The 13,084-nt window shown below is 39.4% G+C and overlaps 1 protein-coding gene across 2 annotated transcripts in view; it reads right to left on the reverse strand.

Moving 5' to 3' along the window:
* Positions 1 to 13,084, reverse strand: part of xpo7 (exportin 7) — a 126,254-nt gene that overhangs the window by 16,607 nt on the left and 96,563 nt on the right. For both annotated transcript variants that reach the window (XM_060909643.1, XM_060909644.1), the window contains exons 15-21: positions 11,704 to 11,777; positions 6,773 to 6,853; positions 4,789 to 4,852; positions 4,573 to 4,681; positions 3,111 to 3,217; positions 342 to 430; positions 110 to 217 (exon numbers count right to left, since the gene is read on the reverse strand). In XM_060909643.1, the coding sequence (XP_060765626.1) occupies positions 110 to 217; positions 342 to 430; positions 3,111 to 3,217; positions 4,573 to 4,681; positions 4,789 to 4,852; positions 6,773 to 6,853; positions 11,704 to 11,777 (632 nt within the window). The remainder of the gene's footprint in view (positions 1 to 109; positions 218 to 341; positions 431 to 3,110; positions 3,218 to 4,572; positions 4,682 to 4,788; positions 4,853 to 6,772; positions 6,854 to 11,703; positions 11,778 to 13,084) is intronic.

Here is a 13,084-nt window from a genome sequence, read left to right on the forward strand (position 1 = left end):
AGATGAATTGTACTAAAAGCACATTACAGGCATAAAAGCTTGATGGGTCAAAGACAGGAAAGAAAGTCACAAACAGAATTTCACCTGTAATTCAGAAACACAACGTTACCTGTTATGCACGAGCTCAGCCATGAGTTTGAGCACAGGCGTTGTGCAAGCTGGAACATGATACCACAGCTCTATAGCACGCTGGAGGATTGGGATGTACGATGGGTAGCTGTTCCATTTCAGTTAAGAACACAAAACCTTTACTCAACAACAGGGTAATTAGGGCAAGTTGATTAATTCTGGTGGGGTGGGGGGTGGAGCTCAGGGGGTAAACAATCGGCCTGAAAGGATACATCCAATCAAACAGCATCATAAAGCTGGTTTTGGCATTAAAGGCAAAGGCGATGCCTCTCAGATCCCTCACCAAACCCACCAACGTCCTCTAGAAAGGGAAGGAGGGAGGGAAAGGGGGGAAAAATTATACACTGGGTATATATTATATATATATATATATATATATATATATATATATATATATATATACACACACTGGAGATCAAAATTAGAGAACAACTTATAAAAACTTGAATAATTTTGAAATAATACCATCTTCACTGCTCAACAGTTAAATGACATTTTATTGTGTCCATATCATGGTTCAACAACAATTTTTTCTCAAAATGACTAAAGGCATTTCACAAAAAAAAATATTTTTCAGAAAACGCACTGATCAAAATTAGAGAACACACTGATCAAAATTAGAGAACAACAATCTGGAACAAAAATCTGAAGGTTACAACAGTCAGCAATTAGTAAGAAGTGTACAGGCCTCTGCTGTGAATGACTTCAGCACATCTGCGGCCACAGGATAGCACTAGTCTCTCACACTGCTCTGGTGTGATTTTGGTCCATTCTTCTTCCAGCCTCCTCCACAGTTCGGTGATTGTAGAGGGTTTCTTGACCATAACTTTGTCACCAAGGATTTTCCAGAGGTTCTCTATTGGGTTGAGATCAGGACTCTGGGCAGGCCATGCCATTAATTCAATGTTTTCACCTTCAAGGAAATTCTTTACCCGTTTTGCTGTGTGACATGGAGCATTGTCCTGCATAAAGACTGCAGGCTGATTGGGCGATGAACGCAAGTAAGGAACCATGTGCTGTTGAAGAAGGTTCTGATACACATTTGCATTCACTCGGCCATGTAGCTGTACAAGAGGCCCAACTCCCGCAGCAGAAAACATGCCCCAAACCATGACACTTCCTCCTCCACCTTTCACTGACTTCTTTACACACTTTGGGTTTCGTCTTTCTCCAATGTGTCGCCGAACATAATGCTTCCCATCAGACCCAAATAAATTAAATTTGCTTTCATCACTGAAGTGAACCCTGGACCAGTTCTCCTCTGTCCACACAACATGCTCCTCAGCAAAGCTCAGTCTAGCTTTTTGATTTTTTTTGCTAATGAGAGGTTTGGTCACTGCAGTGTGGGCCTTCAGTCCAAATGCTCTTAAACGGCGAGCCACTGTATGGCGAGACAGATCCTTACCATGTTCAGCACTGAACTGGCGAGCAATTCCACCTGCAGTATGGAAACGATTACCCATTGACATCCTTCGCAGTGACCTGTCCTCTCTTGCATTTGTCTTCCGTGGACGACCAGCCTTCTTGGGCGACTTGAATGAGTTTGTAGTTTTGTAAAGATTCAATATTCTTGAAATCACAGATTTGGAACGATCAACTTGTCTTGCTATGGCTGATAGGGTCATCCCTTTGGTTTTCATCTGGACAACCTGCTGCCGGAGGCTTTCAGTCACTTTAGAACGACCCACCATCTTGCAAAAGTCAATGAAACTGGCAGTTAGAATGCCACTTAAATAGGGGTTGACTGATAATCAAGGAAATTAGCACCATGTGCTAGATTAGCACCATTAAGTGGGAGGCACCTGAAAGTGTTCTCTAATTTTGATCAGTGCATTTTTTGCAAAATGCAGGTTTTTTGTTGAAATGCGTTATCCATTTTGTGAAAAAGTGTTGTTGTAGCATGGTATAGACACAACAAAATGTCCTTAAACTGTTGAGCAGTGAAGATGATATTATTTCAAAATTATTCAAGTTTTTATAAGTTGTTCTCTAATTTTGATCTCCAGTGTATGTATTATATATATATATATATATATATATATATATATATATATATATATATATATTTTTTTTTTTTTTTACATCTCTCCTTTTATAAAACATTCCAAAGTGCAGGTTCAATACTTGCATTTATTGTTTTTATTTATACATACCAAGGGTTTAAGATCTGTATTTGTTTCGTGCTCAAAATATTCCTCTCTATATCAATAATTATTCTCGCCACATTCACTGGATATAAACAATCGCGCACTCTGATTGGCTACTCTACTACTAGGATATCAGCTCATATACCATGAGTAAAGAAAAACAAAATGGCAGAGCGTGTTGCTGAACCAAACAAGGACGAAATAAAAACTCTACTCAAAAACAAACCCTCAATAAATAAATAAATAAATAAATAAATGAATGATCAATGCCCCCCCCCAAAAAAAGCAACAAAATATGGAATAAAAGTATTTGAGGGTTTTTTTATTTCAAGAATTATTGCATTTTTCACAAACTGCTACTGTCATTTCGCCGGTTTGTTTACACTAAGTGGAAACGATTTTGTCAGACGCTTTGTATAAAAGTTTTTATTTATTGAATTTGCAAAAAAATATAAAAATACCATTTCAAAATCCAGTGAATGTGGATGGAATAAAACAAAACAAAACAAAAAAAACAGTTAAACTAAATAAAACTCGGTGCTACGCTCATCAGCTATCAGCTCATGTACAGTATGACTCGATTTCGTGGAATAACTTAATTGGAATTTTGCCGAAAGTGGGTGTGGCCAAAACCTAAGTAGGGTTTTTTTTTCTCCTCCGACTGCTTTAAAACACCCATCTGCATGAATGCAACTGTTTCCCGTGTGTGACTTTCTTGCGCTGTGAAGCACACTTCTGATCTCATCGAAACGGGCACTGGTGTGAGAGCTGCTCCACGATAAATCAATCACGTGATGCTTTCACAAGCCTTCTACATACTTGACTCCAGCTCACCTTGGCCTCCTGCTCGTTGAAGGTGTTTGTGCTGAACATCTGAGCAACAGCTTCAAATGCGCCAGTCAGAGGAAGCATAAACTGCTCAAACTGGTCCTCATCCTCACCTGTACACACACAGAGCGTATCAAAAGATAGACAGAGATATGACGAGGCAATTTAAAAAAAAAAAAAAAAAAAAAATATATATATATATATATATATATATATATATATATATATATATATATATATATGGGTCAGTCCATGAAATGGGGTTACCAAAATGTGACATAGAGGGAGTCACTTAAAACAATTTACAACTGAAAACAACTTTTATTTCCATGAAGCATTGACCATATAAGAAAATATAACAGTCGTTAAGATAACTCCTGCTCTACAATGTACGATAAAATCCATAAATATTTACCCGGTTGCTAATGTAACAAGGACACGAACAAGCTTTTAAAAATAAAGGAAAAATATTGATAAAATCAATTTTTTGCTTTTATTTGCTTACTTTAAACATTAACACTGAATAAGAATTCATTAGAAATATTAGTTCAACATCATAAACACTGAAAATATGAAATACCAGTATTTCACAAACTTCATAAAATCTCTAAGATTTGAAAAATAACAGTCATTAACAGGAAACAGTTTCATCCTGTATGGGGTAAATGAGATTATTGAATTCATTACTTTACTTAGTCACACTTATATCTGCACTTCTCTAGAGCACGCGTTGTGGTGTGTGAGATCCCGCGAGTTCTCTCGCGTCAGTTCAGCTGACCTAGATTGAGTAAATAGATCTTGCAGGTTGTGAACGAACCAGGAAGTGAGTGGACGCTAAGTTAGGATGTGAGAAAAAACATAGATAATTTCTTTTATTGCCGTTTGTTTAAATTTCTTTCTACCTACATCGTTTTATAGTATATTCTTCTTTATATTAAAAACATCAATCATGATTTCAACTCGTTTTATCATTTTTTTATAAGCCTGGTTTCTAACGTAACACGGTAGGACATCACAATGTTACGTTCACAACCTATTTTTAGTGGATGAATTCGAAGCTAAATAGTTTATAGAAGCTTCTTAACTTTATGTGAGTGTAAAACTAAATTGCAAGGACCATGAAACTAATTTTATTGAAATTCTCAGAAAGTAATGAAGGTTTATTTAAGCTCAAAGTCAGCAAATATTCCATGTCACAAAAAAAACGTGTCATCCGTGTCCGGTCACAGGGGAAGAAAATGTTTCACATTTCTTTATTTCAAAAGAAAACTTATTTTATTTCTTCAAACAATATTTATGGATAATCTGCTAAATATTTCTTTAAATCATGGAAATTAAAGATGAAATGATTATGTAAACCCGGACCAATGAAAAGTAACATCATTTCATGGACTGACCCATATCTGACTCTGAAAGTAAGCTCATTAAATTTTCAGGCCATTTGTAACCAATACAGAGAGAAACGTACCCAGATCGACCATAAGCAGGCGTCCTAATGCTGTGTAAAACGTGGTTCTACATCTCATATCACTCAGATTGGACTGATTGTTCACACCCAGGAAGGAGAAGTGTTCACTCTGTCCAAACAAACCCACAATCACCACATCAGCCACACACACTATATAACAGCATGTACATGTGCCCTCCTGGGTATGGTTTAACAGTTGATAATGAAAGGACGTACCGTGTGGTTGTTGAGCATGAACTGGACGGCACTGAGCTTCACCAGTTTCCTCACACTGCTATACGTGCAGCACAGAGGTTAAGGAAACTCACAATAACACAAAAACTGATGGGTTTATAACAAACATTCGGCTGCTAAAGCAAGAACGTTCATCATAAAATGATATGATCACAGGTGCAGAATTTACCTCTGCGATGGATCCTGTTGTGAAGCAGCAGACAAAACTGCAACACACACACTCCTGGTTTATTCACAAGAACGTGTATGGTGGACGCTCAACATAATGTAAACCTAATTTAAAGCTCGACAGCTTTTCGATTTCATAAAAATCGGTGAAATTTAGTTCGCTTTGAAATGTGGTCATTGTGATGCATGTTTATTTCTGTAATCTCTCACAAAAAAAAAAAAAAACCCAGGTCATTCTGTGGCTGGGAAGTTATTTAATTTGAGGGGATTAAAGCAAATAACGTGCATGAAATCGCTCGCTTCACACAGACGGAGGAAGTCTGTGTGCGCAGGTTTACCGCCGCCTTCTTTTGGGTTTTACAGCAGCTGGCATCCACAGTGTTGCATTACTGCCATCTACAGGTTTACCTTTGAGCGTGCACTGACAGTTCCATCATTCTGTTGCTTAATGAACAGCTGATCACACCGAGGTGCTCGCTGACCGCCGACATTTATGAGTTTGGTCCTGCGTTTCCTTTCCTTCGTATATAACATAACGTCTTTTCTTCTCGCTTTCTTTCCGTTACTGTAGTCCATCTTTCACTCGCGTCCTCCATTTTTCTCTCCGGTTTCAAATTTGTATCCTACAATGCCTTGTGCGAACGGGGAAATCCCACCACATGATGCATGACGTAGTATCTTGAATTGGGTTATGGTGAAGCAGGAAAAAATAGCAGAGAATTTAGGGCCAAGTGGCCCTAAATTCATTAATTGTTCTGTTTAAAAAAATAAAATAAAAACTCTAATAAAATTGGAAGCTTGTGATTTGAATTCAGTAGCTTTCGGTCCACTAAACAAAAATAATTGGGCGTCGGGGAAAATTCTTTATTTGACCATGGATGCAAACGGCGCGCCTTTTGGCGGATGCCGCCTTTTTCACGGCTTTCTGGGGGACTTGTGTGAATCGTGCAGATCCAATGAGTTTTTTTTTTTTGGGGGGGGGGGGGCACATTGGAGTGTCTGATTATAATTTCAGAGTAAATTCTGTATTAAAATTACTAAATAAGCAAATGCCGTTACAGTCCATGAAACATAGAAAGTACAAGTATGAGAAGAAAACAGTAAATCAGAAAGCTGCACACGTAAAGCCAATTACGTAACTTACGTTGGACTGATGGAAATCCTTGCGCATGCAGTGAAGTGCAGCCGGCAGCAGATAATGGCGCGCAGCCAACTGGCTTTACGTGCGCAGCTTTCTGATTTACTGTTTTCTTCTCATACTTATACTTCCTATCTTTCATGGACTGTAACGGCATTTGCTTATTTAGTAATTTTAATACAGAATTTACTTTGAAATTATAAATCAGACACTCCAACGCCCCCCCCCCCCCAAAAAAACCTCATCGGATCTGCGCGATTCACACAAGTCCCCCAGACAGCCGTGAAAAAGGCGGCATCCGCCAAAAGGCACGCCGTTTGCATCCACGTTTGACCTACACTTAGAATCTGAAAGGCAGTCTCGCTTTAACGTTTAAAAAAATTTTTTTAAAAAAGTAGAAAATCATTCCCAAACTAGGTTTGTAATCTTACCTTCATGAAAAACTGCTATAACTGATAAGTGATAACTAACTTCTCAGGAATTGAACATTAAATGCAACTATAAACTGATTATTTATTAGTTAAAGAATGACAATTATAATATTCAACAAATGTAGCATGGAATAAGAGGAATAAACGTGTGCTCAGAGGCAGACTTGAACAAAAAAAAAGTAATAATTATAATAATGTAAAAGCTATAACGTGTGTACAGGAAGGATATCCGATGGACAGATCGTTGAGAAGCTGTAGTGTTTTGGATGTGATTGGTTCACACTGTCCCCAGTACTTCAGATTAGTGATTCTAAAACACACACACACACACACACACACAAACACACACTTAAGCAAAAATACCCAAATAACTTCATACTAGCTGCAAATTCAGTGTTTGTTATGTATGAGGCTGCCAGTTAATCAGTCAAAGCAATCTCTGATGTTAAATTTTAACACAAATGCGCAGGTGATTATCGAAAATCGCGCACACTGATTGGTCAAGAGATTCGGATCATTTCTCGATAATCACCTTGAGCGACTCGGCAAAATAGAGGCCGATCACTTCGTCACTGTAAGCGAGGAAGAATTACAAATGAAAGAAAACGCTGTTCCTAAAAGCACTAAAGATGCTACGAAGTTTGGTCGAGAACTATTCAAAGGTAAGGTGGGATTGGGATTTATTTTACTGATTTTGAAACAAAGTATTTTATGTGGGCGGCACGGTGGTGTAGTGGTTAGCGCTGTCGCCTCACAGCAAGAAGGTCCTGGGTTCGAGCCCCGTGGCCGGCGAGGGCCTTTCTGTGTGGAGTTTGCATGTTCTCCCCGTGTCCGCGTGGGTTTCCTCCGGGTGCTCCGGTTTCCCCCACAGTCCAAAGACATGCAGGTTAGGTTAACTGGTGACTCTAAATTGACCGTAGGTGTGAATGTGAGTGTGAATGGTTGTCTGTGTCTATGTGTCAGCCCTGTGATGACCTGGCGACTTGTCCAGGGTGTACCCCGCCTTTCGCCCGTAGTCAGCTGGGATAGGCTCCAGCTTGCCTGCAACCCTGTAGAACAGGATAAAGCGGCTAGAGATAATGAGATGAGTATTTTATGTGACTCGGCGTAGATAAGTGACAAGTCTGTGCATGCCGTTATTACGTTTGCATGCCGCTTTTCATGTTTGAAATCATATTTTCAAAAAATTAGATTTTTTTTTTTTTTTAAAAACCACCACCTGCGTATTTATACGAACACAGTTACCCGCCTCAGGCTCAGTGAATAAGGGTGTTTTCACACCTGGTCCCCTTTAAAGGAACCAGACTCAGTCCTCTTTAAGTGGACCAAAAAGTGGACCAACAGAAAAAGAACTCAGTTCTTTTTGTGTTCACACTGTGAATTTATTACAAAGAGGACTGGGTTCTCTTTCTGGTCCAGTTAAGCTTTGATGGGGCCTCAGTCCTCTTTCTGTTCACACCAGGTCCTCTAGAGCCCTCAGACCCCCAGTGCACGGAATTCTGGGTAATTTTCTCTTGAATCAAAATGTCTGCTGCCATGCTTGCCCTGCTGTATTCTTTGATCAAAATAGTGCGGATTAAGGAAAATAAATTTTATATATATATATATATATATATATATATATATATATATATATATATATATATATATATAGTGATTCCACGCTTATGGGTACTGAAATGGGGACATGAACTTATTTTTAAAAATTCACCTAAAACCATTTCTTTTTTTACAATCAGGTCACAAAACATGTAATCTTTAATGAATGATATGTTAAAAGATAACTTTAATTTTCTGAGATGTAATAAAAACATTTATATGCCAAAGTCAGAACGTAACAGAAGTGTTGTGGACATATATATTCTCAATTTTAACAATGTAGAATTACTTTTTGAAACATAGGAAGGTGATGTTTTAGCAAATATAATTAATAAACATGTGTAGTAGAATAAACATACACATTCTTTCAATAAGATTAACATGGTATATAGCTAGATTGTAATTAATTTGTAACAGACGCGAGATGGACAATCGTAACAGAAGTAATGTAACAGACATCATTTTGGAACTCATAGGCTTGACTTTGGCATATAAATATGTTTTTATTACATGTCAGAAAATTAAAGTTATCTTTTAACTAGTGCTGTCAAGCGATTAAAATATTTAATCGCGATTAATGTCGCGACTGTCATAGTTAACTCGTGATTAATCGCAATTTAATCGCACATTTTTGTCACATGAAAAACCATTGTAATTCTCTTATCAGCATAAAAAAGTGAATGGGCTTGCTCACCGTTCGAACTACGGGGGTACTCGGGGGATCCGAGATCCCCTGAAACAGACATGAGATCCCTTGAAAACATGATTTGGGAAATGTTGGGGGGTCTCTAAAATATTGGCAAAATGATGTTTATTGACATAGCAATCGTGTGTAACGGGAAGCATTTGCATATCCGAAGTGAGCGCGCGATGGAGAGCCGCGCTCTGAGACAAGCGCAAGCACCCCCCCCCCCCCCAAGGGAATAAAGGGACCCCCCGAAAATATCGGCATAGTTCGAACACTGGTTGTACCAATGTTTTTTTTTTTTTTATTGCAGAGCATAACACGTCTTGTCACAGCCACTGCAAAGTGGGGCTGGAGCCGCCGTGGCTCTTCGGGGGAGGGCAGAGGACTCTGGCTGTGCGGAGCGTGGCATCATGTCACAGAGCGTTAATCTCGCGATAAAAAAATTATCGCCGTTAAAATCAAGTTATCGCGTTAATAACGCGACATTTTTGACAGCACTACTTTTAACATATCATTCATTAAAGATTACATGTTTTGTGACCTGATGGTAAAAAAAAGAAATGGTTTTAGGTGAATTTTTAAAAATAAGTTCATGTCCCCATTTCAGTACCCATAAGCGTGGAATCACTCATTATTTATATATATATATATATATATATATATACACACACACACACACACACACACACACACACACACACACACGGTGCGATTTGTCAAAAAAACAGAAGGGGGGATGTTTTTTTTTTAATCATGAAACGTCACAAAATTAAGGTAACAATAGGCTAACAGCTCAATAACATCCGATGATATCAAATGAATAACACTAAATGAAAACGAACACATCTTCCTATCTCTCTGACTAAATACACGAACACTAACACACAACAAAGTGCGCACTGCTTGTCGCGTTGCTGTGATGTTTCTCTCCCTCCGGATTAAATGGACAGTGACTCGAAAATCACTAAAATACATGAATACTAAATGAACAGTTTGCTCTGATGGCGCAGTTCATGTGGCCTTTTCTGCTTTCCCGTCGGTGCGCTATCCGCCGCGTTTCGCCCTTCTTTAATCCACATTTCTGCGAATTTCTCAGCAGGGAAGGAACGCACGTCTGGCCCATTGACAGCGAGGAAAAGAATGCTGTCAGTGTGGATACATTCATTCTGTTGCGCTCATCAGTAAGGATGTGATTCATGGCGCTAAATCCACGTTCACACTCTGGATATTGTTATTATCTACAATGTATCTATTTGCTGGGGACGTTCGTGAACATCAAAGCTGCCACTTCGGGTCATTTTGAAAGTGAGTGCAATGTAGACCATAGAAAACTGTGTCACAACATGCCTGTCATGTCAACTTGTTTTTTTGGTTTGTTTGTTTTATTGACGGGGTTGTCCCCGAGGATTTTTTTCAGCAGAGATAAAAACCAGAGGGGGGGGGGGGGATGATCCCCACCCCCCCACCCCCAGCAAATCGCACCCAGTATGTGTGTGTGTGTGTGTGTGTGTATATATATATATATATATATATTTATTAATTAGTGCTGTCAAAAATGTTGCATTATTAACGCGTTAACTTGACTCAATTTTAACGGCGATAATTTTTTTTATCGCGAGATTAACGCTCTGTGACATGATGCCACGCCCCGCACAGCCAGAGTCCTCTGCCCTCCCCCGAAGAGCCATAGTGCTCGGCTTAGGTTTCGTTTTCCCATCGGTGGCTCCAGCCCCACTTTGCAGTGGCTGTGACAAGACGTGTTATGCTCTGCAATTAAAAAAAAAAAAAAAAAAAACATTGGTACAACCAGTGTTTGAACTATGCCGATATTTTCGGGGGGTCCTTTTTTTTCCCCTTGGGGGGTGCTTGCGCTTGTCTCAGAGCGCGGATCTCCATCGCGCGCTCACTTCGGATATTCAAATGCTTCCCGTTACACACGATTGCTATGTCAATAAACATCATTTTGCCAATATTTTAGAGACCCCCCAACATTTCCCAAATCATGTTTTCAAGGGATCTCATGTCTGTTTCAGGGGATCTCGGATCCCCCGAGTACCCCCGTAGTTCGAACGGTGAGCAAGCCCATTCACTTTTTTATGCTGATAAGAGAATTACAATGGTTTTTCATGTGACAAAAATGTGCGATTAAATTGCGATTAATCGCGAGTTAACTATGACAGTCGCGACATTAATCGCGATTAAATATTTTAATCGCTTGACAGCACTAATATATATATATATAAAAAATATAGTTATATTATTGTGGCCGACTCGTCAGTCAGTAAGTTCAGAGAACTGTAAAGCGGCTGTGGTAAGTTCCAAAAGGAAGTTGAGTTTCCCTGCTACAGTCACGTGACCAACTATGGCAAACGAAGAAGGTTAAACTACAGTGAAAAAGGCGAAGTGAACCCGGTGCGCTTTTAGTTCACAATGCGCAGATTAGGCGAACCGTACCGTTGATTTTTAGCGAACCGTACTGAGACCACCTCCTGAGGTGGTCTCAGTTCGGTTCGCTTTAAAGGGGTCTGGGTACGGTTGGAGTGTTCACATATGCGCAAAAAATGCTGAGTCATCGATCTGAGTTCGGTTAGATGGCTGAAAGGGACCAAGTGTGAAAACACCCTAATAAACTCGACGACTTCTTGGTTATTATTCACCGATATTCACTTCAGCTTTGGCGAATAATTGTTAATTGGAGCACTAGTTCATACTGGATCATCTGACTCTATACTGTACATCTCCACCTCAAATAAAAATAATCATTTTAAAATAAAACATTTTCTGATAATCATTCTGGACAGTGAATTGTTGAGTGACTAATGTTTATATTCACTGTGCTGTAACGGTCGTCATGTGATCGTTGTGTAACTCACATTTTGCCGATAAACACACTGAGCACCATCGTCTCATCGTTGAGTCCCAACACCTCTGAAAGCCGCCGGTACAGCTAAGGAACACACACACACACACACACACACACACACACACACACACACACACACACACTTACTTCATGGAGCTGAATGATACTTTCTGGTACCATTATTCCGTATATTTCAGAAAACGTTCAGTCTTTGACCTCTGGATGACTCTTCGATGCCATCAAACCTACTAAGGAGTATGAAGTGCCTCCTGATTAACTGTAATATTTCAATAACGAACCACCCGGAGAAGGAAAACACATTTAATGTACTGTAACCCGATTAATTTCCACTGCAATTAAACGTCTCTCCTGTCAGATGTACATGTCATACGTAAGCATTGTTACCACTACCACCCTAATAAGAGCATGAAGAGTTGTATTCTTCTTACAGTGCTGAGTGTAAATGAGTGCACCCCGTTTGAAAAGTAACATTTTAAACAATATCTCAATGAACACAAACAATTTCCAAAATGTTGACAAGACAAAGTTTAATATAACATCTGTTTAACTTATAACGTGAAAGTAAGGTTAATAATATAACTTAGATTACACATTTTTCAGTTTTACTCAAATTAGGGTGGTGCAAAAATGAGTACACCCCACAACAAAAACTACTGCATCTAGTACTTTGTATGGCCTCCATGACTTTTAATGACAGCACCAAGTCTTCTAGGCATGGAATGAACAAGTTGGCGACATTTTGCAACATCAATCTTTTTCCATTCTTCAACAATGACCTCTTTTAGTGACTGGATGCTGGATGGAGAGCGATGCTCAACTTGTCTCTTCAGAATTCCCCATAGGTGTTCGACTGGGTTCAGATCAGGAGACATACTTGGCCACTGAATCACTTTCACCCTGTTCTTCTTCAGAAATCCAACAGTGGCCTTAGATGTGTGTTTAGTCATGTTGGAAAAGTGCACGACGACCAAGGGCATGGAGTGATGGTAGCATCTTCTCTTTCAGTATAGAGCAATACATCTGTGAATTCATGATGCTATCAATGAAATGCAGCTCCCCGACACCAGCAGCACTCATGCAGCCCCACATAAGGACACTGCCACCACCATGTTTCACTGTAGGCACCATGCATTTTTCTTTGTATTCCTCACCTTTGCAACACCATACAGTTTTGAAGCCATCAGTTCCAAAAACATTTATCTTGGTCTCATCACTCCAGAGTATAGAGTCCCAGTAGTCTTCATCTTTGTCAGCATGGGCCCTGGCAAACTCTAGGTGGGCTTTTTTGTGCCTGGGCTTTAGGAGAGGCTTCTTTCATAGACGGCATCCATGCATGCCATTCCTCTGCAGCATACGCCGTATTGTGTCAC

This window comes from Neoarius graeffei, chromosome 25 (genome assembly GCF_027579695.1).
Source record: "Neoarius graeffei isolate fNeoGra1 chromosome 25, fNeoGra1.pri, whole genome shotgun sequence".
Lineage (NCBI taxonomy): Eukaryota > Metazoa > Chordata > Actinopteri > Siluriformes > Ariidae > Neoarius > Neoarius graeffei.